Source organism: Oncorhynchus gorbuscha, linkage group LG02, assembly GCF_021184085.1.
Source record: "Oncorhynchus gorbuscha isolate QuinsamMale2020 ecotype Even-year linkage group LG02, OgorEven_v1.0, whole genome shotgun sequence".
Lineage (NCBI taxonomy): Eukaryota > Metazoa > Chordata > Actinopteri > Salmoniformes > Salmonidae > Oncorhynchus > Oncorhynchus gorbuscha.
Genome location: NC_060174.1, coordinates 41,259,920 through 41,285,423, shown reverse-complemented (window position 1 = coordinate 41,285,423; position 25,504 = coordinate 41,259,920). Strand labels below are relative to the sequence as shown.

General features: G+C 41.3%; 1 protein-coding gene across 7 annotated transcripts in view; it reads right to left on the bottom strand.

Moving 5' to 3' along the window:
• The window catches only part of LOC124002270 (casein kinase I-like), a 66,871-nt gene extending 42,176 nt beyond the window's left edge, over nt 1–24,695 (bottom strand). For 6 of the 7 annotated variants that reach the window (XR_006832971.1, XR_006832973.1, XM_046309648.1 and 3 more), the window contains exons 1-2: nt 24,307–24,648; nt 6,524–6,872 (exon numbers count right to left, since the gene is read on the bottom strand). Coding sequence is in view for 5 of the 7 variants with exons in the window: in XM_046309648.1 (XP_046165604.1) it covers nt 6,524–6,701 (178 nt within the window). In the remaining 2 variants the exon portion in view is untranslated. Of the gene's footprint in view, nt 1–6,523; nt 6,873–24,306 lie in introns of all 7 variants that reach the window. The other variant, XM_046309655.1, reaches the window with a different exon arrangement.
• Between the last annotated feature and the right edge of the window lie 809 nt (nt 24,696–25,504).

The following is a 25,504-nucleotide window of genomic DNA, read 5'->3' as shown; positions in this document are numbered from 1 at the left end:
CAACTGATACGCCGAGTCGATATTCACCTCATAAGGAGCATCACCCCTATACCACGCCCACAAATCGGGGAAAATAAAACACTTTCCCCATTGCGAGAGAGACAACTTTGTCGCCTTTCTTTTGTTATACAGAAAATCGCAAAACATACCAAAAAGCTGCTTTGAAAAAAATGACAACGTTTTTGGTGTGAATCAAGGGGGTAACCTAGGTAACCACAGATTGTTTTCCCCACAGGCGGGCAAGGCCGAGACCTTCTAATACTATACTGGATTGCCATGGTAATGTAGACGCTAACCGATGTGGCTCATGCAATTGAGTGTCCTTCTTGTAATGTCAGCTGAGTTGACTCAACAAATCACAGCACGGATTGAAGGGTACACTTCCTGCTTTTACGTCCTGGCATGGGTACACTCAAAATGTCTACCAGTACACCCATTATGCCACCATTGACTTGAACGGGGACGCCCATTATATTCATTATACTTCTATGGTGGCACATCCAGTGCAGCCACCAAGGAACCATCTTAACTCCCACAGCTTTAAGACACATGCTTCACAAATAACAGTGATGACTGAACAAACAGTGACTGGAAGGTCAGAGTCGTGTAAATTGATAAATGCGGACGTTCCCATTGGACAGTTGAGGTGAGGAGGACAACCAGGAGCATCTAATGCACCATTAGGCATCTGAATAAGCCCATTGTGCAATACCATGAACCCTATCATGCGTATTCTATTAGGTGCACGTCTTGCACAAAAACTACCAACTTCGGATGATTTAATAAAACCAGTAACTTTGGGCCTCCATTTTACTCCAATTACCTGTCTTTGTGGGGAATTGGAGTGACTGTAGGCCTTGCTCACTAAGTCATATCGCATTACAAAAGGTGTCATCTTGGAGAGAGAAGTGAATTGCGTTTGCGGAGCAAGCTGAGAATGAAAGAGCTAATGCCAACAGTGCGACACCAGCTGGGAAAGTGAGAACACGGCTTGTGTTTTGATGTAATGATCCTGCGCATAGCAGTGCAATAACACTTTATATAAATGTGGGGGAATTACGTAGGGCAGTGGGAGAATATGTTTCATTGTAGAATTCAAATACTTAGCGTAGCACATCACTTCAGTTTGTGTGTTTTGAAATAGACCAAGTGTGTTTTGAGATGCCAGGCTTAAAGGAAAGATTCACCCATGTTGAATGTTATATCATACTTTGCCATCTCTGAACAATGTTCTATCGATTCCTGGAGTCATTTCATGTTTATCTGAGCTCTTGCTGTTCACGAAGGCAGAAATACACCCGTTGCAACGTATGATCCAAAAGGTGTCATACCAGCTACATTTCTGCCTGCTTGTAAGTGCTATATATTGAAAGCTTGACTGCTGACCAGCCAACATTTTTGGGACTGTATTTATAGCGGACTAATGAAGAAAAAATAAAATAAAAGATACTCAGATGATTATTCCTTTAAATTTCAAAGGGTACAAGGTTTAGTGTCCTCGTGGAAGCTTCTTCCCTGGTTAACACTGGCTCCAAAAGACACCTTGTGATATTTGCTATTTTACAATCCTCCACGTTCAATGTTGAAATGCCAACGATTTGTGGTGAGGTTTCCTAATTAACAAAGTCAAATTTCATGAATTCTAGTCAGAAGAGAAGAATACAGGTCTGAATAACAACTCCCTCACAAGACAGTTAGTATTCACATCTGCTTTTTAAGATGTCTTGCCCCTGTAGGCTTATCTCTTCTCAACTTCAATCGAGCAACAGCAGTCCAGCATTCTAAATGTCAGGGCAATTTAGGCCATTCTTAAATTCCTCATAAGTGAGCAGAGGAGCCTATGGAACCCAGCCACACTCAGGCTGAGTGACAACGCCACAGGCAAACTATAGGCTTCAGAGAACCTCTGACTGCTCAGCAGCACAGTTCATGCGTAGAGCATACCAGAGAACAGGCCACTCTCTCACCCACCCCCTCCTGGACTAATATCCACGTGGGAGGCAGCAGAGTAGAAGGGAGGAGAATCTCAATCTCTCAACCAGTTTCAGAACCAACAGTAAAGCCTTTCTGGCTATAGCTCTTCATTTCATGGCTTCATGCTCCTCACTGTACTGCTTGGAGAATATGTTCATTAGACAATCCAGATATCTTCGTCAGTCACAGGCTACAGGTGATGTGAAATAGGCCCAATGACCTTAACGTATAAGCAAAAACCGGTTAAATTCAATTAAAAAAATTAAAAAGATAGGTCTGCTATACTGTACCCAAATGAACAACTCTAAAAGAACAGCCTCCTCCTATTTACCATGCAGGTACTGTATGTCCCTTTGCTGACTGGGTTAAAAAGGAAAGCTTATTATAAATTCTATTAGATTCTTTCAGCATACATGAAACAAGGCAACATTAACAGCGTATTCATGGGGAAAGAAGCAGAGGAGTCTTATGAGCAGGCACACATGCATAAACTCAGGTAGGGTCACAGTTTGGGGAATATTCAGAAGTGGAACATTTCCATGGGAATTAACTGGAATATGGGAATATATTTTATTTGTATTTTTTATTTTTTTATTTCACCTTTATTTAACCAGGTAGGCTAGTTGAGAACAAGTTCTCATTTGCAACTGTGACCTGGCCAAGATAAAGCATAGCAGTGTGAACAGACAACACAGAGTTACACATGGAGTAAACAATTAACAAGTCAATAACACAGTAGAAAAAAAGGGGAGTCTATATACATCGTGTGCAAAAGGCATGAGGAGGTAGGCGAATAATTACAATTTTGCAGATTAACACTGGAGTGATAAATGATCAGATGGTCATGTACAGGTAGAGATATTGGTGTGCAAAAGAGCAGAAAAGTAAATAAATAAAAACAGTATGGGGATGAGGTAGGTGAAAATGGGTGGGCTATTTACCAATAGACTATGTACAGCTGCAGCGATCGGTTAGTTGCTCAGATAGCAGATGTTTGAAATTGGTGAGGGAGATAAGTCTCCAACTTCAGTGATTTTTGCAATTCGTTCCAGTCACAGGCAGCAAAGTACTGGAACGAAAGGCGGCCAAATGAGGTGTTGGCTTTAGGGATGATCAGTGAGTGTGTGTGTGTGTGTGTGTGTGTGTGTGTGTGTGTGTGTGTGTGTGTGTGTGTGTGTGTGTGTGTGTGTGTGTGTGTGTGTGTGTGTGTGTGTGTGTGTGTGTGTGTGTGTGTGTGTGTGTGTGTGTGTGTGTGTGTGTGTGTGTGTGTGTGTGTATATATGCAAAGTAATATTAATACCATCTAAAAATGTAGATATTTTTTTGCATTGGATATATTTACCATATCATAAGGAGACAGAAACATAAACCTTTTTACCTTATCATAAGTAGAAACATAAACCTTTTTACCTTATCATAAGTAGACATAATTGCAAATGATTAAATCCTTCCAAAATAAACAAAAACAACTATTTAGTTATGAATTGAACTTTAATTAAATTAGTTCACATGGGATGACTTCACTGAACAACAAAAGGGAATATTGAAGGATCCCTAATGATCCATTGCATATCCTAAAAACATTTTCAACATATATAGTCTAGAAACTAAAGCTTTGGTTTTCTTCCTCTCAGGCTTCCATGTCTTCTCCCTGGACCTCCTCAATGTCCACCTCTTGAACATCACCCTCGGAGGCCTCATCTTCGCTGTCACTTTCCAACCTTGTTGAGGATGGCTCATTGTCAGACTCAAAAAGCCTCAAATTTGACCGGATGGCCACCAATTTTTCAACCCTTGTATTGGTCAGCCTGTTGCGTGCTTTGGTGTGTGTGTTCCAAAACAAGGACCAGTTGCGCTCTGAGGCGACTGATGTTGGTGGGATTTGGAGGACGATGGAGGCAACCGGGGAAAGAGCCTCAAATCCACAAAGTCCCTTCCACTAGGTGGCTGATGAGATATGTTGGCTCGACTGTCATATTGCATCTCCACCCCAAAGCCCTTGCTTGGAAGTGTTCTTCACCAGACTGCCAAGAACCTTGCCAACGTACAGGCCAAGGTGGCGAGACACGGTAGTGATGACACCATGAGACTTGTTGATCTCTGCACCAGACAGGATGCTCTTGCCAGCATACATGGGGTCCAACATGTACGCTGTGGCGTGTATCTTCACACTTTTTGATGTATTTCAGTACTGCAGTTTCCTCTGCTTAGAGCAACAGTGAAGTGGGCAGGGCAGAACAGACTTCTTCTCTTACATCTGCAAGCAGAGTCTGAACATCAGACAGGATGTCATAGTCTCCCTCAATCCGTGCAATGGCTACTGCTATAGGTTTCAGGAGTTTCAGGCTGCTTACCACTCTCACAAAATACATAATCGAGGATGATCCTCTTGATGGGGCTGTCCATGTCGGCAGACTGTGATATGGCCATATCATGGAGAGACTGCTTCCTCTCCAGGAGACTGTCAAACATGATGACAACACCACCCCAAGGGGGGTTGCTGGGCAGCTTCAAAGTGGTGCTCTTATTCTTCTGACTTTGCTTGGTCAGGTAGATTGCTGCTATAACTTGATTACCCTTCACATACCTAACCATTCCATTGGCTCTCTTGTAGAGTGTAGCCATGTGTTTTCAGTGCCATGATGTCCTTGAGGAGCAGATTCAATGCATGAGCAGCACAGCCAATGGGTGTGATGTGAGGGTAGGACTCCTCCACTTTAGACCAAGCAGCCTTCATGTTCGCAGCATTATCTGTCACCAGCGCAAATACCTTCTGTGGTCCAAGGTCATTGATGACTGCCTTCAGCTCATCTGCAATGTAGAGACCGGTGTGGTTGTTGTCCCTTGCGTCTGTGCTCTTGTAGAACACTGGTTGAGGGGTGGAGATGTAGTTAATTATTCCTTGCCCACAAACAGTCGACCACCCATCAGAGACTGCAATACAGTCTGCTTCCTCTATGATTTGCTTGACATTCACTTGCACTCTGTTGAACTCTGCATCCAGCAAATGAGTAGATAAAGCATGTCTGGTTAGAGGGATGTATGCTGGGCAAAGAGCATTCAGAAATCTCTTCCAATACATATTGCCTGTGACCATCAGAGGTGAAACAGTTGCATACACAGCTTGAGCAAGACATTCATCAGCATCTATGACTATGTTCCTCCATTGAATTAAAAAAAAACTTCAGATTCCAGGAGGACCATGAGCTGTTGCTATCGATAAGGTGTCTGATACACAATTTTCACCTCGAATAGAAGTAGAGGGACTTTTGTAAGAGGTTCGTTGTTGTGAGCGCTGAGGGAACTTTACGCACTTGGCCAGATGATTCTGCATCTTTTCTGCTTTCTTCACATATGATTTGGCACAATATTTGCAAATGTACACAGCTTTCCCTTCTACATTAGATGCAGTGAAATGTCTCCACACATCAGATAGTGCCAGTGGCATTTTCCTGTAAAGATTAGAAAAATTGTTTAAAAAATATATATACACAATTCTATGGACAGATAAATAGTTAAGCAGTTAGATTAAACAACTCATTTGTAGGATAAATGTATTAAAATGAAACATGTATGGAAACAGGTGAATTAACACTCAGTTAGCAAGCTCAAGCAAGCTAATTTACCCACATGGTAGCAAAAACTAACTAGCAGAAATTGTTAACAAGTTAGAAATTATTTAAACACTTTGCTGTAGGCTACTATTTAATCTTTTTTTAACATTTTTTATCACAAATGTCATGTAAAATATATTCACCCCAGCCAGTATTGTAATCAAAACTTACCAGAAAGCATGTAGTCCTTGGCTCAGACAGTGTAGTAGTGTGGGCTTAATAGCATCTCATTAGTGTTCAAGATCTTGAGAATCAGCTGTACATGTGATGGATGAGTGCACTGCACATGTGATGAAGAATGCACAGTGCATGCAGATGGTTGCAATTCCATTGAATTTGGAATAGTTTAACCAAAATATGCCACAAGACCTAGAATTGCTTTATGTGTATCCCATAAAAAAGGTTCACTGTTGTAAGCAAACTTTTTTGATGAATTTAAGCAAAATTCCCAAGATTCCCATGCTTAACTTCAGACTGAGAATTTCAGGAAATTTACCGGGAAGTTTCCGACCTTAAAGGCTTAAAAATGTACCTGAGTTTAAGGTCACCTCAGGCTGCGAGGTGTCAGATGTGATAATGAGTTGTAGTGGAGGTGCAGGGGGATAGACATTCAGCTCTCAAAGTGAAGTAATTATCCATAACGAAAATGAAATGCATCTTATTTGCCGCCAATGTAATCTGTGTCTCAATTCCAGTGTCCACAGCCTTTGCAGAGTAGCTGGGGCCTGACCTCATCATGAATCAGTGATTGCATCGAACTTTAATCATCGTGTTGAGATATTATGATAGCGAGGGTGAGAAGAGGGCACTGATTGTCATTAGGAATTCATCAATGAAGATTTTATGTTACAGAGGCCCAAAATTGTAAAACCAATCTTCATACATACACCAAAAAAAGTTCCAAATGTATTCTTGAAAGGGTGGCCAGTTCTTACCTAGCTTCAGCTCTCCAAAGTTACCACAGCCAATCTTCTTGCCCACACGGAAGTTTGGCCCAACCATGAGCACTCCGGAGGAGCCTGATCCAGAGGGGCGAGAGTGCCCGCTGCGCCCCTGACCCGCCTTGCTGCTGCGCGCCGGTCGCTCACCCTCTTTTTCCCGTGGGTGCTCCATGGCTCAAAATGCCCCCCCAGAGGACACGAGGCACAGGGAGATGGTGCGCTCCCTGTCAGGGGCTGCTCCTCAGCTGGGCAAAGGGGCCGGGGCACCGGGCTCTGCCTCTGCCCAGCCCCGTCACTGCGACCTCGACATTGGGGTGGGGGAGCGAGAGCTTTCACAGGTATCCTGGAAACAAGGGAAAAGGAAATGTCAGAAATTGACCAATTTAAATGTCCTGCTGAGATAAACTATGGAGTGACTAGGTACTGAGAAACCATGACAACCCCACCACACAAGGACCTGCAGGATAAAAGAACTCTACAAAAAAAAAGTGTAGTCCTAAATTGATACTGTCAGGATACTGAAAATGGCAAAAATTGTGATGAGGGAGCTTAGGGCTGGGCGATATTAAATGAATTCAAATGTGTGTTTTTGCGTGATATTCCAAGAATCAAGGTTTTGTTATTTTTTGTTTTTATGTCCGCTTGTTCTCATGTTGTATTTTTGGTCTAGTCTCAGTCGCTCCTCTGTGCACCTTCCGCATTTACACCAGAGATCTGTATATAATGACGAGACGTAAAGTACCATTCAAAGGTTTTACATGTATTTCTTTTACATTGCAGAATAGTGAATACATCAAAACTATGAAATAACACACATGGAATCATGTAGTAACTAAAACAAGTGTCAAATCAAAATCGAAATATATTTGAGATTCTTCAAAGTAGCCACCCTTTGCCTTGATGACACCTTTGCACACTCTTGGTATTCTCTCAACCAGCTTCACCTGGAATGCTTTTCCAATAGTCTTGAAGGAGATTCCACATGTGCTGAGTACTTGTTGCCTTCTTTTCCTTCACTCCGCGGTCCAAGTCATCCCAAACCATCTCAATTGGGTTGAGGTTGGGTGATTGTGGCGGCCAGGTCATCTAATGCAGCACTCCAATCTCCTTGATCAAATAGCCCTTATATAGCCTGGAGGTGTGCTGGGTCATTGTCCTGTTGATAAAAAAATGATATTGGGACTAAGTGCAAACCAGATGGGATGGCGTATCGCAATTGAATGCTGTGGTAGCCATGTTGGTTAAGTGTGCCTTGAATTTTAAATAAATCCCTGACCGTGTCACCAGCAAAGCTCCCCCACACAGTCACACCACCTCCTCCATGCTTCACGGTGGGAACCACACATGCGGAGATCATCCGTTCACCTACTCTGCGACAGACCAAAATGACAGATTTCCACTTATCTAATGTCCATTGCTTGTGTTTCTTGGCCCAAGCAAGTCTCTTCTTATTGGTGTCCTTTAGTAGTGGTTTCAATTAACACCTGTTAATTGAAATGCATTCCAGGTTATTCCATTCCAAGCTGGTTGAGAGAATGCCAAGAGTGTGAAAAGCTGTCATTAAGGCAAAGGGTGGCTATTTGAAGAATCTCAAATAGATTTTGATTTAACACTTTTTTGGTTACCACATGATTTCATGTGTGTTATTTTTATGTTTTCACTATTATTCTACAATGTAGAAAAGAGTCCAAACTTTTCACTGGTACTGTAGATATATTGTTTTACACACTTGAAGTACAAAAATAAAAACTGTTTGTGGTGAAATCATAAGGAAGGCTTACTATTAACAATAAGGACCAAAATGGGCCATACAGCCTGAGTTTTCCAACGGTGTGACAGGAAGCTGGTGTCACAGCAGAGGAAACAGCAGTCACTCCAGGGGACATAACCTATTAATAAACATTTAATTATAATCAAATAACACTTATTTGCATTAGACCTATTTGTATCCTGCTGCAATTTTGATGCTTTTAAGTGATTCTGCAAGATTTATGTATTCATTCTCCCATGCCTGGTTTCTCACTCTCTGCAACCTCTGTGTCTGTCTCTGCCCTCCGGGGAGGGTCTAGTTTCTTTACCTGGTCCTAGTGATCGTGCAGGCAGACAATGGGGAATGGCTGTGGTGCTCCCATTCCTGGTTCTCACTCCCTGCATTAGAACATCCATCCCATTGGTCCCTTTATGTCTGTCCTACCAGTTTCTCTTTTCCTGACCGATTGGCATACGTGATTCACCCTGGGAGCCCCCATCAGCCGTGCCTCTTTTGGAAACTGTTCCCCTCCTGCTCTACCTGGTTGATCCTGCCATATTCTTGTCCCAAAGATTAAGCCAAGTCTAAATACACACGGCCGGTACAGTGAAACTTTGCATGGCTCATTAAGTTAAGGTTCCATTAATTCGCTCCAATGTTACTTGGATAACTGTGGCAATTGTAGCGCTAAGATATGCCAACAAGTGCTGGCCCAAAACCGATACGGGGACCCTTCGTGGCACTGGCGTCTCATTCGAATGTCTGCCCTATCAACTTCCAATGGTACTTTGTGCCTACCATGGTGACGACTGGTCACGGAAAAATCAGGGTTCGACTCAGTAGAGGGAGCCTGAGAAAGGGCTAGCACAAGGAAGGAAGCAGGCACGGAAATGAGCCACTCCCAGTTCGGGGAAGTAGTGACAAAAAATAATACATGACTCTTTGGATTATCTGTAATTGTAATGAGTACACTTCAAATGAGGATCCATTACTGATGTTTAGAACTGATGTTTAGAAGCATTTTTACAGTGGTCAAAAACTTCTGAAAGTGTCATTATGTTTTAACTGTACAATTTGGACTGCCTGTTGTGTATTGTCCGTCGGTGTGACAGTGTCCTATGGGGTGACGCCAATAAATGAAAAAAATGAAAGACATTGTCAAGCATGAGGCAGGTAACATTATAATAATACACAAGTAAGATAAAAGCAATTATCTAAGTTAAAGTGAAATTACTGTGAATCTTACCCAACATTTTTGTAAAGCTTTACACTCGGTTATCATCATTATACAAGACAATTGTGTCTATTTCATTTGAAGTGCCGGAATATGATTACTGATTTAAAGACAGAAGTAACTAATGAGTAAAATAATTCTTATTTTGAAAACAAACTATTATATTAAAATTAATTGTAATGTCACCCCAGAGGAAAAATTCAAGGCACTAATACAGGTCCACTAAACCGGATATAAACTCAGAATTGAAAAAGGCTATATAACATTGAGTTGTACCTTTTGTTTTGGCCATATGGGAACTACCTGTGTACAGTTTCAAACTGTACTTTGGTTCACATTGAATAAATTCCTATTCTTTATGCTGTGAACATTAGCCTTAGCATTCAAATGTAGATCTTGCTCCTTGACATCAAGCTACAACTAGAAACCAGGAACTGTGTTTTAAAAATATCCACGAGTGACCTTGTTTGTCTGTAGAGGCAAAGTTACAGGACCTTTGCTCTAACGTGGAGGGTATAACTGCCATGAGCATAGTCACTAATATTATTCAAATGTAATATATATTTTTAAATATAGTTTGGACTATTTGTAACTTTTATGTAGGCTACCTACCCAGTGAGGCTATTAACTACAGCCATTACACAGAGTTTACAAAACAATTAAGGACATCTGCTCTTTACATGACAGATTGACTAGGTGAATCCAGAAGAAAGCTATGCTCCCTTACAGATGTCGACTGTTAAATCCACTTCAAATCAATGTAGATGAAGCGGAGGAGACGGGTTAAATAAGGATTTTTAAGCCTTGAGAAGTGGATTGTGTGTGTGGGCCATTCAGAGGGTGAATGGGCAAGACAAAAGATTTAAGGGCCTTTGAACCAGGTGTGGTAGTAGGTGCCAGGCACACCGGTTTGTGTCAGGAACTGCAACGCTGCTGGGTTCTTCACGCACAACAGTTGCAAGAATGGTTCAAAACCATCCATCCAACTTGACAACTGTGGGAAACATTGAGGTCAACATGGGCCAGCATCCCTGTGGAATGCTTTCGACACCCTGTAGAGTCCACGCCCCAATGAATTGAGGCTGTTCTGAGGGCAAAAAGGGGTGCAACACAATATTAGTAAGGTGTTTTTAAATGGTTTGGTATACTCAGTGATTTGTCTACATACCAAGTGCATACATTTCCCCCCCCATACATTAATGAATTAGCCTACACCCACATTTTATTTTTGAATAAACCAAGCCTCAGTAAATCATGATGGTTTATGTTACCGTTGCCAGTACTAGACCTAAATGAAACATTGCAGGACAGGTCTCACCAACCTGCAGAGAAAAGTAGGCATTTGGTTAATAATTCATGGAAGAAAGTCAACGTCTTCAGATCCCCTTTCATTTCCCACAATTGTCTGCTCCATTTCCCTCTGACAATGACAGGAGAGGGCCTTGGTGCTGGAGTATGGCGATCAGTCACTGTTCTCCACAATGTGGGTTGGTTATCGCTCTCAGTGACTGGGATCGCACAAATTAGGCCGGCTTCCTATGAGATATTTCCTGCACCTGGTTCAAAGAGTTTCTATCCGCAGAGGAAAAGTGATAGATGGAAAAAGTCGCTCTGAGATGGCCACCAGAAGACAAAGATAGCTTTCTGTGCTTCCTTCCCTAGATGCAAGACCTTCAAACCTTTGTTTCACTGAGGCCATAACAGTTTGTTACAAAGCTTGGAAGCCCTCATCTAAAAGTAAAACGATACTCATGCTCGGTTCGCATCCGACAGCGACAGCCCAGCAAGGCATTTTTCCTCCATTGTCTATGAAAAGCATTGATGGAAAGGGGTTAGACAGCCACGTCAAATCAAACTAGCGCAAATAACCCTTGATGTGCAATATCCAATCAGACCTGGGGTCAGAGCTTTGACATAAGAAACACAAAAGGTACTCAGCATAGAGGGGAATCTTGAATAATTTAAACCCGTAAAAGGTTGAGTGTGGATTCACCAGTCAAGTGGGGGGGAGGGGAGGAGAATACAAACCGTTAAACACATGAGTTGAACAAGTGGCCATTATATCAGCTCCCCTTCCAGTTTACTACACTTGAGACCATTCACACTTCAACAAATAGCTTACTGGTAATGTGGAGGAAAGCTTTGGTAAAAAAGCAGTTCCAGCAACAGTCTAATACTGGAGGAGATGACAGAGTTTGACTAGCCAATTTCTTTAAGGGTTGTTTTCAGAGCGGTCATGTGCACTAATTCAAGACATTCTACAACTTCATTACAGGTTCTTACTATTTCCATTGTTTTCAGTTATTTGGAGTAACAGAGCTGTGAATTGGAGATGGAGGGGATTTTACACCATAATCCAGTTAGAGCCCAGTGAAAAGAGGTAGATGTTTTCTTAAGGTAGGACAATAAACAAAAGTACAGGGGAAGGTGTTTCAAATGCCATTGTGAGAATAAAGGCTGTTTTTTCAATATAGAGAATGTGTAAGAGAGACTCGCCTGTGGTAGCAAAGTCACTGATTCAAACCATCCTCTCTCTACCGGCTGTTATGCAAATTCCAGCTCTGTGCACGTCGCACACGTCATGGCTAAGCCTACAATAGTGTGTGGAAAGTCAGGGATTAAATTGCTCAGTGTGACACAGTGTGTGTGTTTTTCTAATGCATTCTCTGACTGCATAAATGTGTATTTTTCATCTAGCTGTGCTAAATCAAATGTAACGTCACAGTCATGGAGTTAAGTCGTTATGCAAACATGTTACAATGGACAATGCAAGCTAAGAAAAATGAACAAATAAAATATACAATACAATTCATTCGTAACTAACAGAATGAAGGGTTGTTACATTTGGGCCTTCCCGGGCCTCCTTGTACTCAATTCAAACTTAAAATGATAAAACCAGAAAGTATGTAGAAAATAATGGACAGTTATGGAATAAAATATCTCAAATAAAATAGCACCCACTGAGTTTGTTAAAATGTTTAAGTCAATCAGACCACATTAGAAAACCACACAATACATGGCAAAAATTGTAGAATTGCAGGTAACTAGCTATAAAACTGGATTTAAAAAAACAACAAATTAATAAAACTCAGTCCATGGCAAAATGTATAGAATTTAAGGAAATTACCTTTAAAAAAAGTAACATGTTTTTATCTCTGCGGCCAAGAGGACAGTTTCAAAAGATTTGATCTCCAGTGTTCTGGAACACAACAATTTTTTGTTTTTTGTACTTTTGCCACTTTTTCCTCCCAAATTTCGTGATATCCAAATTGATAATTATAGTTTTGTCATGTCGCTGCAACTCCCCTACGGATTCGGTAGAGGTGAAAGTTGAGAGCCTTGTGTCCCCCGAAACAAGACCCTGCCAAGCCGCACTGTTCACTTAACCCGGAAGACAGCCACACCAACGTGTCAGAGGAAACACCGTCCAGCTGGCGACCGAAGACCGCTTACAGGCGCCCGGGCCAATTGTGCACCGCCTCATGGGTCTCCCAGTCACGGCCGGCTTTGAGACACCCTGGGATCAAACCCAGGTCTGTAGCCTCAAGCACTGCGAAGCAGTGCCTTAAACCGCTGCGTCACTCGGGAGGCTTCAGAACCATTATTTTAAAAGCATGGGAACCGGTTAATGTTATTTTACGTCACATGCATTTTACTCAGTCCAACAAAAAAGCGAAATCCAAGTGCCTATACAAAAGCACTCACTGTCACTCAAAAACATCTCCTTCCAGTGTCTGCCTGCCAGCTAGTTAAGGATACTATAGCGATAACATTTCACAGTGGATTTTATTAACCTCTCTGGGATGTGGGACGCTGGTGTCCCAACTGGCCAACATCCAGTGAAAATGCAGAGCGCAAAATGTAAAATAAATTACTATAAAAATTCAACTTTGATGAAATCACACATGCAATACACCAAATTAAAGCTACACGTGTTGTGAATCCAGCCAACGTCTCAGATTTCAAAAAGGCTTTACGGCGAAAGCAAACAAACACAGATCATATTTCAACCTTCCAGGCGAAATACAAAATGCAGAAATCAAGATATTTTATGCCTAGACTTTGACGAGCTTCTTCTGTTGGCACTCCAATATGTCCCATAAACATCACAAATGGTCCTTTTGTTAGATTAATTCCGTCAATATATATCCAAAATGTCCATTTGGCGCGTTTGATCCAGAAAAACACTGGTTCCAACTCTCGCAACATGACTACATAAGTTACCTGTAAACTTTGTCCAAACATCTCAAACTACTTTCTAATACAACTGTAGGTATTTTTTTTACATAAATAATCAATCAACTTTGAGGGGATATACTGTGTTCAATACCGGAAGAAAACAATGTGTAGCTAGCTTTCATGTCACGCGCCTCTAACAAAGATTACACTTCCCTCTAGCCTCGTTCTGAACAGTGCTACTTCTTCATTTCGCAAAGGAAAAACCTCAACCAATTTCTAAAGACTGTTGAGATCTAGTGGAAGCGATAGGAACAGCAAGAAAGTCACTTAGAAATCTGGATTCCCAATGAAACCCCATTGAAAAGAGAGTGACTTCAAATGGTTTGTCCTCGGGGTTTCGCCTGCCAAATAAGTTCTGTTATACTCACAGACATGATTCAAACAGTTGTAGAAACTTCAGTGTTTTCTATCCAAATACTAATAATATGCATATCTTAGCTTCTGGGCCTGAGTAGCAGGCAGTTTTTGAATTCACCTAAGTTTGTTAGCTACATCTGGTCCAGGGTGTTGAGCTAGCCCCGGCATCGGGCCAATTCTCGGACGTTCAAAGTTCCTCCATAGCTGGGTACAGTGAGCTCTGAAAGTATTGGGACAGTGACACATTTGTTGTTGCTTTCGTTTTGGCCCTGTACTCCAGCACTTGGATTTGAAATTATACAATGACTAGGAGGTAAGTGCAGACCGTAAGCTTTATTTTGAGGGTATTTCCAACCATATCGGGTGAACAATTTAAAAATGTCACAACTTCTTGTACATAGTCCTCCCCACATTTTAGGAGTCCAATAGTATTGGGACGAATTCACTTATACAGTGCATTCGGAAAGTATTCAGACCCCTTCACCTTTTCCACAAATCTTAGTTTCATCAGACCAGAGGATCTTGTTTCTCATGGTCTAAGAGTCCTTTAGGTGCCTTTTGGCAAACTCCAAGTGGGCTGTCATGTGCATTTTACTGAGGAGTGGCTTCCGTCTGGCCACTACCATAAAGGCCTGATTTGTGGAGTGCTGCATAGATGCGAGAACCTTCCAGAAGGACAACCATCTCTACAGAGGAACTCTGGAGCTCTGTCAGGGTGACCATTGGGTTCTTGGTCACCTTCCTGACAAAAGGACCAACCCCCCCCCCCCCCCCAGATTGCTCATTTTGTCCGGGCGGCCAGCACTAGGCAGAGTCTTGGTGGTTCCAAACTTATTCCATTTACGAATGATGGAGGCCACCGTGTTCTTGGGGATCTTCGATGCTGCAGACATTTTTTTGGTACCCTTCCCCAGATCTATGTCTCGACACAATCCTGTCTCTGAGCTCTACGGACAATTCCTTTCCACCTCATAGCTTGGTTTTCGCTCTGCCATGCACGGTCAACTGTGGGACCTCATATAGACAGGTGTGTGCCTTTCCAAATCATGTCCAATCAATTTAATTTACCACCTGTGGACACCAATCAAGTTGTAGAAACATCAAGGATGATCAATGGAAACAGGATGCACCTGAGCTCAATTTTGAGTCTCATAGCAAAGGGTCTGAATACTTATGTAAATAAGGTATTTTTGCTTGTCTATTATGGGGTAGTGTGTGTAGATTGGCGAGGGAAAACAAATGTACCTAATCCATTTTAGAAAAAGTGTGTAACGTAACAAAATGTGGAAAAGGGAAGGGGTCTTAACACTTTCCAAATGCACTGTATCAACAAAAAGAGGTTAACGTATGTTTTACTCAGAGCATTGCCACATCCCTAAAATGGCCATGAGAAGTTTGTATTTATTAATGATCCCCATTAGCTGCTGTCAAGGCAGCAAATGAGGATCCTTAAAATATGACATGACGTGCCCTCAGGCCACTGCTCTACAATTAGGGCTGGGCGACATGGCCAAAATATAATATCCTGATAACGATACATATCACAATATAGCACATTTTCTGTAAATCCACTGAATAAATAGTTTATATAAAATGACCACATGTAAAGGCCTATTGCTTTTTACATTTTGAATTAAGGTCAAATAATATTTTATTATTTCTCCTTTTATTTAGAACCTTTGTGCAAATTTTCAATTAAGCAAGTAACAATATTAAATATTAATGTATAAAATCTAAAAAAGGTAAATAGAAAACACTTCAACTATAGTAACAAACAAAATAAATGTTAGGCCTAAAAATGTTGGGGCTTACATGTTATTTTGGCAATAATACGTGACACATCAATTTGCATTTGGTACCTTGGGTCAAGCGTTAGCAACAACTCACAAAACCCCCGTTTCTCCACCATGTAAATTAGGGCCATGTCTTCGCAGATGTAAGTTGTAACGGCAGCTGTTATCACCTTCAATTTTTGTAATTCTTTGCCATATGGTGTGCTGTGGGGAAAAGCCTCATGCAACGTCTGAGTCGGGGGGGGGTTGTTTTGAGCACTCAACTGTACTTTTTTGGGTCTCATCCGTAGAGTCTCTCCGTACGGTTTCACCTGACTCTTGCGTGGGTGGTAAAAGAGGTTAGTGGTGTTTGAGCTTGTTGTCGGGACAGGCCAGCGGCATATTTTGCATATGACGATTTTCTGGTCCGTGTCAGACTTTTCATACCCAAACCTCGTCCATGCGACCGAAGTAGCCCTTCCTTTCGGTACGAGCTTTGTGTCTCCATGCCACGTTCACTCTCCTCCATGTTTGTTTGTGTTGCAAATTTCCTTCCACAAGAACACAAAGCGTCGTCCAATTAACAAAAAATATTGCCGTAAAGAGTGAGATTTGCAACAAAGAAAAACAAAAGACCATAATATGAAACGATATAAAAACGTTTATCGTCACGAGATACATAGTCATTATGCCCAGCCCTATCTACAATACAAAATTCATGTGTACGTGTGTGTAGAGTGCGTGTTAGCATGTGTATGAGTGTGCCTGTGTGTGTCTCCTCACAGTCCCAGCTGTTCCATAAGGTGATTCTACAGCTTGCGTCAGTTACCCGAGTTCCATGTAGCCATGGGTCTATGTAGTACTGTTTGCCTCCCATAGCCTGTTCTGGGCTTGGGGGTTGTGAAGAGACCTCTGGTGGCAAGTCTGCATGGGTGTCCGAGCTGTGTGCTAGTAATTTAAAAACAGAAAGCTAGGTGCTTTCAGCATGTCAATACTTCTTACAAAAGCAAGTAATGATGAAGTCAATCTCTCCTCTAGTTCGAGCCATGACAGATTAACATGTATATAAATGTTAGCCCTCTATGTACATTTAACGGCCAGCCATGAAGAGGTGACTCCGGGATGCTGGCCTTCTAGGCAGAGTTGCAAAGAAAAAGCCATATCTCTGTCCATTGTGTGTTATTTTGCCCATCTTAATCTTTTCTTTTTATTGGCCAGTCTGAGATATGGCTTTTTCTTTGCAACTCTGCCTAGAAGGCCAGCATCCCAGAGTCACCTCTTCACTGTTGACGTTGAGACGGGTGTGTGTTCTGTTTAATGAAGCTGCCAGTTGAGGACTTGTGAGGCTTATCTACAGTATCCAACTCCATCCTGTCAAAAAAAGGATAGGCCTGTGGCTGAATCTAGGTGATGATCCCTGCACTAGAGGGGTAATGGTTAACACCCAATTTCTGTGATTCCTATGTTGACACATTTATGAAATTGCTTATTCAAGTTACCAGTGTGGTAGTACTCGAAGTAGAGGAGAGGCACAGGAGAAAACCAGTCGAGTCCGGTCCACGTTTTAAGTGTCTCGAATACATTTATACTCGGTCTTGACTCGGTCTCAGACAGTGAAGCCTCGTAATTTCTTCCCGAGACCAGCGGAGATTAAACATTAAAAAAAATTAAAAAACGTATCAGCTTCCATTCGGTAAGCGCATAAAACCAGTTCGCCAGGCCAAATGTGTATGTGTACACACACATGTTCCTTTCTTAAAACATTACTATCTATTATAGACGTGTTTAGAATGTATGCACACATGACTGTAAGTCGCTTTGGATAAAAGCGTCTGCTAAATGGCATATATTATTATTTTATTATATTACTCAGTGGTGAAACTAATGCACCTGCCATTTCCAGCTACAAAAATAATTTACAACATTAACAATGTCTACACTGTATTTCTGAGGATGGAGCTGATTTCCTAGTGTTTACAATCTTATGTGCCAAAATAATTGCTCAGAGAACTTGGGGGCCTAAATGAAAAATTGTAAGCTTAGATTGAAGATATGGCAAATAGGAGCAGCAATATCGTCCGCTATCTACCCTCAGTAATTTTCCATCCAAGTTGTCAGACCACGGTGGCTTGTCATTTTTTCACCTCTTCCACACTCACTTTACAGAAGTCAAAATTACAATGCTTGTCTTCTATACATTTGATCAGTTATACTTAGATGTGTAGCCTCAGTATTAGTTGCTGGCATGTCATGCCTAAATTTGCTAAATTTGCCAATTAAAAACAGAGGGGTGCTGTTTCACTCACACAAATGCCTTCTTTGGTGAGATAAATTTGCATGAGGCTGAATGTAACAAACGACAAAAGAGAAAAGCAATGTTCTTTTTTTAATTGCTAAATTTGAGGAAGCCTGGCTTCCCTTGGCATCCATGAATACACACCACCGCAAAACATGTTTTATTATCAACTGAAAAAATATGTTTCTCCTGTCTTGAATGAAACATTTCTAGTGTTATGAAACCCTATCCTATCTGTCCAGTAGCGGAACAAGATTGCATGAAGTTCACATAAGACGCAATGAAATGCATCATGATAGAAAACAGGGCATAAATTGATCATCACTAGTTACCACAGCCAAAGTAATAAACCCTTTTTGTCAATTTCTGTTTTTAAAATGTGATTAATCCTATACGCACTGATAACCTTAAAGCAAAACCACAAAAGCCATTGACTTTTTGGCTGTGGTAACTAGTGGAAACCACAAATTCCATTGCTAAATCAGGAAACCAGCCGTGGTTGGCTAACATAGGTAAAACTAGATACACTAGCTCCTTTAGAAAGGACTGGATTAGCTAGCAGTTGGAATGACAAATCTAGCTAGATGAAAAACTCAACCCAGTAGGGTTTTCAAAAAACAACACAAGAGATAGTATCAATAACATGATGAAAGAAGCCGATTGAGCCACATATAATCCCCACATGAAGTTTCTTGTCATCCTTGCTAGCAATCTGCCATCAAAAATCACAACAGGCTGACTTCTGCCCCATGGCAGCTTCTTTCTTGGCACTCCTAGATGTCCCATAAACATCATGTTGGGTCTTTTTTCGATTAAATCGGTCCATATATAGCCTAGATATCGATCTATGAACACTGTGTGAACAACGGGAAAAAAATAGCGTTTTCTAACGTAACGTCATTTTTTTAAATTTAAAAAGTCGACGATAAACTTTCACAAAACACTTCGAAATACTTTTGTAATGCAACTTTAGGTATTAGTACACGTTAATAAGCGATAAAATTGATCACGAGGCGATGTCAATTCTATAGGTGTCCGTCTGGAAATGCTGTCCTGATAAATCTCAAAACAAAATATCCGGTCGGATACAAGAAGAAATGGCTTGTCTCTTCTTTGTTTGACCAAGAAACAAATCGTAGGCAAATGACAAAACTGTTGACATCGTGTGGAAGCTGTAGTAGGTATTGCAACCTCGACCTCATTTAATCCGGTTCACCTTTAACAATCCTTGGAAGTGGCGCATGGATATTTTTTTCAATTTTCAGTGATCAGATTTTCCTGCACTTTTCGATGAAACGCACGTTCTGTTATAGTCACAGCCGTGATTTAATCAGTTTTAGAAACGTCTGAGTGTTTTCTATCCACACATACTAATCATATGCATATACTATATTCCTGGCATGAATAGCAGGGCGCCGAAATGTTGAACGATTTTTAACAAAGCAATAAGGCCAGAGGAGGTGTGGTCTAATGCCACTATATACCACAGCTAAGGGCTGTTCTTAGCACGACAACGTAGAGTGCCTGGACAAGCCGTTAGCCGTGGTATATATTGGCCATATATCACAAACCTCCAAGGTGCCTTATTATTATTATAAACTGGTTACCAACGTAATTAGAGCAGTAAAAAAATGGCTGTCAGCCGGTCTGCATTCAGGGCTCAGCCCACCCAGTTTATTATAACACAACACACACACACACACATATACATACATACACACATATATACACTCAGCAAAAAAAGAAACGTCCTCATTGTTAATTAACTGAGTTTATTTTTCAAACTTAACATGAGTAAATATTTGTATGAACATAAGATTAAACAACTGAGACAAACTGAACAAGTTCCACAGACATGTGACTAACAGAAATGGAAAAATGTGTCCCTTAACAAAGGGAGGGTCAAAATCACACACACACACAACTCAAATGATATCCATCTTAACTGGCTCTATAGTGTTTTATGTCCTGCAGATTCGATAAGAAAGATTACGAGTTCAACTGGAAAGTGAGCATGCATGTCGGGTAACCAGTAGCCTTAATTCTGGCACAGAATTGAGCATAGTTTAATAATAATAATAATACACAATGAGAGAAATTAGGTTTGGACTACTACTTGCAAATGTGCAATCATTGGACAATATTAGACAAATATTAAAACTAGAGGAGGTACAATCGCGAATATCCTACCAACAGGATATTACAGTTTTTGATGTCCCATGTTTCACGGAATTGTGGCTGAATGACGACATGGATATTCAGCTAGAGGGATATACGCTGCACAGGCAAGATAGAACAGCACACTTCGGTCAGACGAGGGGGGTGATCTGTACAGGTCTGTAAACGCTGGTGCACAAAACCTAAGGAAGTCTCTAGATTTTGCTCACCTGAAGTAGAATATATTGTGATAATTTGCAGGCCACACTACTTGCCTAGAGAGTTCCGCTATACTTTTCGTGGCTGTTTATTTACCACCACAGACAGATGCTGGCACTAATACCGCACTCAGTCAGCTGAATAAGGAAATAAGCAAACAGGAAACCACTCCCCCAGAGGTGGCGCTCCTAGTGGCCAGAGACTTTAATGCAGGGAAACAAATCAGTTGTAACAAATATCAATCAACATGTTAAATGTGGCCAGAAGACGCAGATGCTAAACTACAAGACTGTTTTGCTATCACAGACTGGAACATGTTCCGGGATTCTTCCGATGGCATTGAGGAGTACACCACATCAGTCACTGGCTTTATCAATAAGTGCAGTGAGGACGTCGTCCCCACAGTGACTGTACGTACATACCCCAACCAGAAGCCATGGATTACAGACAACATTCGCACTGAGATAGAGGGTAGAGCTGCCACTTTCAAGGAGTGCGACTCTAACCCGGAAGCTTACAAGAAATCCTGCTATGCCCGGCGACGAAACATCAAACAGGCAAAGCATAAATACAGGGCTAAGATTGAATCATACTACACCAGCTCTCACGCTTGTCTTATGTGGCTACAAAGGGAAAAGGGAAACAGAGCTGCCCAGTGACACGAGCTTACCAGATGAGCTAAATCACTTCTATGCTCGCTGAGGCAAACAACACTGAGGCATGCATGACAGCATCAGCTGTTCCGGGCGACTGTGTGATCACGCTTTCCGTAGCCCCTTTCTTTCTCCTATCAGTCTGTAATACCAACATATTTCAAGCAGACAACCATAGTCCCTGTGCCCAAGAACAGAAAGGCAACGTGCCTAAATGACTACAGACCCTGACAGTTGTGAATTTGATGCAGCCGAAGAGCTACTGCGCCCTTACCCGGGAAAGCACTGAACAACAGACAGGGACATTGGACCATCTAAGCAGTACAAATATGATGAGAACTACATTGATTTGGGGTTCACTTATATTGGGAGTAGTGCATTTCCTCAGTACTTTTGCACATATAAACACACAGTGGTTATCTCACAACTCGATGAAACCTTCACTGTTGTGTAGACATTTAGAAACAAAACATGCCAATTTGAAAAATAAACCACGGTAGTTTTTTGAGCGAGAATTAAGATGACTTTCGAGTAGTAAGACATGTATAAAAGCAACAGATGCCATTAATAAGAAGGGGCTAGAAGCGTCTTATATGGTGCGCTACAGAGTGGCTAGGAGAGGCAAGCCCCATACTATTGTGGAGGACTTATTTCTTCCTGCTGCCGCGGATATGGCTGGGACAATGTTGGGGGAAAAGGCCATAAAAACTATACAGACAATGTCTTCCTCAAACAACACTTTCACGACACATCAGTGACATGGCAGGAGATGTTTTGAAACAATTATTGCATCGCACCAAAGCCAGTGAATTCTATGCGTTACAGCTGGATGAGTCAACAGACATGGTATATGTCCATTACATTTAAGGGAGGTCAATTAAGGAGGACATCTTCTGCAAACAAGGAGAGGATATTTTTAAGTACAGGAAAGCTTTGTGACATCAAATGGACTTTGGTGGTCAAGATGCGTTGGTATCTGTACTGATGGCGCAAAAGCCATGACAGGGAGACATACGGAAGTGGTAACGCGCGTGCAAGCAGTTGCTCTCGAACGCCACTTGGGTACACTGCAGCATCCACTGAGAGACTCTTGCTGCAAAAGGGATGCCTGACAGCTTGAAAGACGTTTTGGAAACTACAGTGAAAATAGTTCATTTGTTAAAGCAAGACCCCTGAACTCCTGTGTATTTTCTGCACTATGCAAAGATATGGGCAGTGACCATGTAACACTTTTACAACATACAGAAATGCGCTGAATATCAAGGGGCAAAGTACTGACACATTCTTTTTTAAAGTCATCTTTATTGACCATCATTTTCACTTGTCTGACCGCTTGCATGATGACGAGTTTCTCACACGACTAGCCTATCTGGGTGATGTTTTTTCTCAATTTAATCATTTGAATCTAGGATTACAGGGACTCAATGAAACTATATTCAATGTGCGGGACAAAATTGAGGCTATGATTAAGAAGTTGGAGCTCTACTCTACTCGGTCTGCATTAACAAGGACAACACAGGTCTTTCCATCATTGTATGATTTTGTGTGTGCAATTAACTCAAGCTTACAGACAATATCAAATAGTGAAGCACCTGAGTGAGCTGGGTGCGCAATTACACAGGTACTTTCCTGAAATGGATGACACAAACAACTGGATTTGTTATCCCTTTCATGCCCTGCCCCCAGTCCACTACCAATATCTGAACAAGAGAGCTTCATCAAAATTGCAACAAGCAGTTTTGTGAAAATTGAATTTAATCAGAAACCACTGACAGATTTCTGGATTGGGCTGCGTTCACAGTATACGGCCTTGGAGAAAAATAAATAATAATAAATAAAAATATCTATTTATAAAAATAAATTTAAAAAATCGCACTGTTAATACACTGATGCCCTTTGCAACCATGTACCTATGTGAGTGGCTTCTCGGCCCTCACAAGCATGAAAGCTAAATACAGGCACAGACAGTGTGTAGAAAATTATTTAAAACGGACTATCTCTAATACAACCCAACAATGCAGAGTTATGTGCATCCTTTCAAGCACACCTTTGTCATTAACCTGTGGCGAGTTATTCACAATTTTCGATGAACAAATAAAGCTTGATATGTAAGATGGCAAAATAAAGAGCAAAATTATTGATTATTATTATTTGTGTCCTGGTCCTATAAGAGCTTTTTGTCACTTCACACGAGCCGGGTTGTGACAAAAACCCACTCATTCTTATGTTTAATAAATGTATTATGTAGTGTGTGTGTGTGTGGCAGGCTTCCAATGAAAGCAAAAAACTACTTTTGAGAGTGCGCTGACCCTGGTACGCAGCTGGAGGTTGAATGATTGAAGGGGTATGGGACAACAAAATGTTTGGGAACCACTGTTTTAGAGGATTACCTACACAATTAACAATTGATTGTTGACCCATTGGTCAACAGATGCATTTTTGATTGACACCTCAAATTAAACTAGTGTGACGTAACACACTTAATGTTTTGTGTAATCTGTGGTGAATGTATTGTAAATGTTTTTATAACTGTATAACTGCCTTCATTTTGGAAGAGTAGCCCTAATAGATACAAAACACAAACTCAGACACCTGGCTAGCTTGGTTCTGACATGGGTTAGAGTAACGTGCCAGATTACTGGACATAGATAACCACTTGCGAAAAACGAGCGTCCCCGTGTCCTTCATTAGATAACCTAGCAATTTTAATCATTATTCTCCTAGCTGGATCACCAGATAACGTTCGCTAACTACAGTAGTTAACTAATGACGGAAACTCGCATTTGACAGACAACACTAACGTTAGTCAAACACTCACGATCCCATTACATACCATGTATAGTACTGTCTGCACCACAGACACAAACAAAACAGTGAATGCATTTCCTTGTGGTCCAACGCTCTCTAGCCTGGGTAGGTGGATCGTTAGCTAACTAACTACAGTAGCTGGCTAAAGGTAATTGTCCAGGCAACGTCTTCAATTCAGGCCAGCAAATTGCTAGCTAGCTAGCTGCTTCTAGCTAACCCTAGCCTAGGCGGCGTTCAGAAAACGTAGATAAGCTAGTGTTAGCCAATTTTAGCTTGTGGAAATGTTACTTACTTTCAATGTGGTCCTGGATGCATTTAGTCATTTATTTTCCGTGTAGCGATTACGCCAGAAACGAGGAAGCGACGTCAATTGGTGTTTTCAGTTAGCATCCCAGAGCCCTCTTCAGTTCGCCTCCACTGATATAAAAATCAAAGATGGTGCATAAACGAAGATAGCTCACTTCGGCTGTTTACCATTGGAAAAAAAGCGATGAGTTCCGGTTTAACAGGGTGTCTCCCGTAGACGCCAATGCAATAGCAGAGGGGTCTTGTATACTTACGTTAATTTAAATGGAATAAAAAAATATGGAGTGTCTCGCTTCCTCTTCAGTCTCTGTAAAAATGGTCCCGGAAGTGTTGCTCCAACATCCTGCGAGAAAATCAGTTCCAAGTGTATCCTGCTAGAACATTGTCATCATGGAAATTACAGGTCAATGTGCTTTATGGGCGGCAGGTAGCCTTGCGGTTTTATTTTTATTTATTTCACCTTTATTTAACCAGGTAGGCAAGTTGAGAACAAGTTCTCATTTACAATTGCGACCTGGCCAAGATAAAGCAAAGCAGTTCGACAGATACGACACAGAGTTACACATGGAGTAAAACAAACATACAGTCAATAATACAGTATAAACAAGTCTATATACAATGTGAGCAAATGAGGTGAGAAGGGAGGTAAAGGCAAAAAAGGCCATGGTGGCAAAGTAAATACAATATAGCAAGTAAAACACTGGAATGGTAGTTTTTCAATGGAAGAATGTGCAAAGTAGACAAAAATAATGGGGTGCAAAGGAGCTAAATAAATAAAATACAGTTGGGAAAGAGGTAGTTGTTTGGGCTAAATTATAGGTGGGCTATTACATACCATGGTTAGAGCATGGGCCGAAAGGTCGCTGGTTTGAATACGAGCTAACAAGGTGTAAAAATGTTTATTTTTTATAAAACTGTCAATGTGTCCTTAAGGCACTTAGCCCTAATTTTCTCCAGGGGCACTGTACTACAAGTGACCTTGCGTATGATATGTGTCACACTTGGCACTTCTCAACGATGAATTGGTTCCAACCTTTCCCGATACTGGTTAAAAATCTCATGGTATTGACCAAACATGTAGCACTGGAGGTTCACCATACTGTACAAAAGGTCAAGCCATTAAACATGGGGCGGCAGGGTAACCTAGTGGTTAGCGTTGGACTATTACCTGGAAGGGTGCCCCT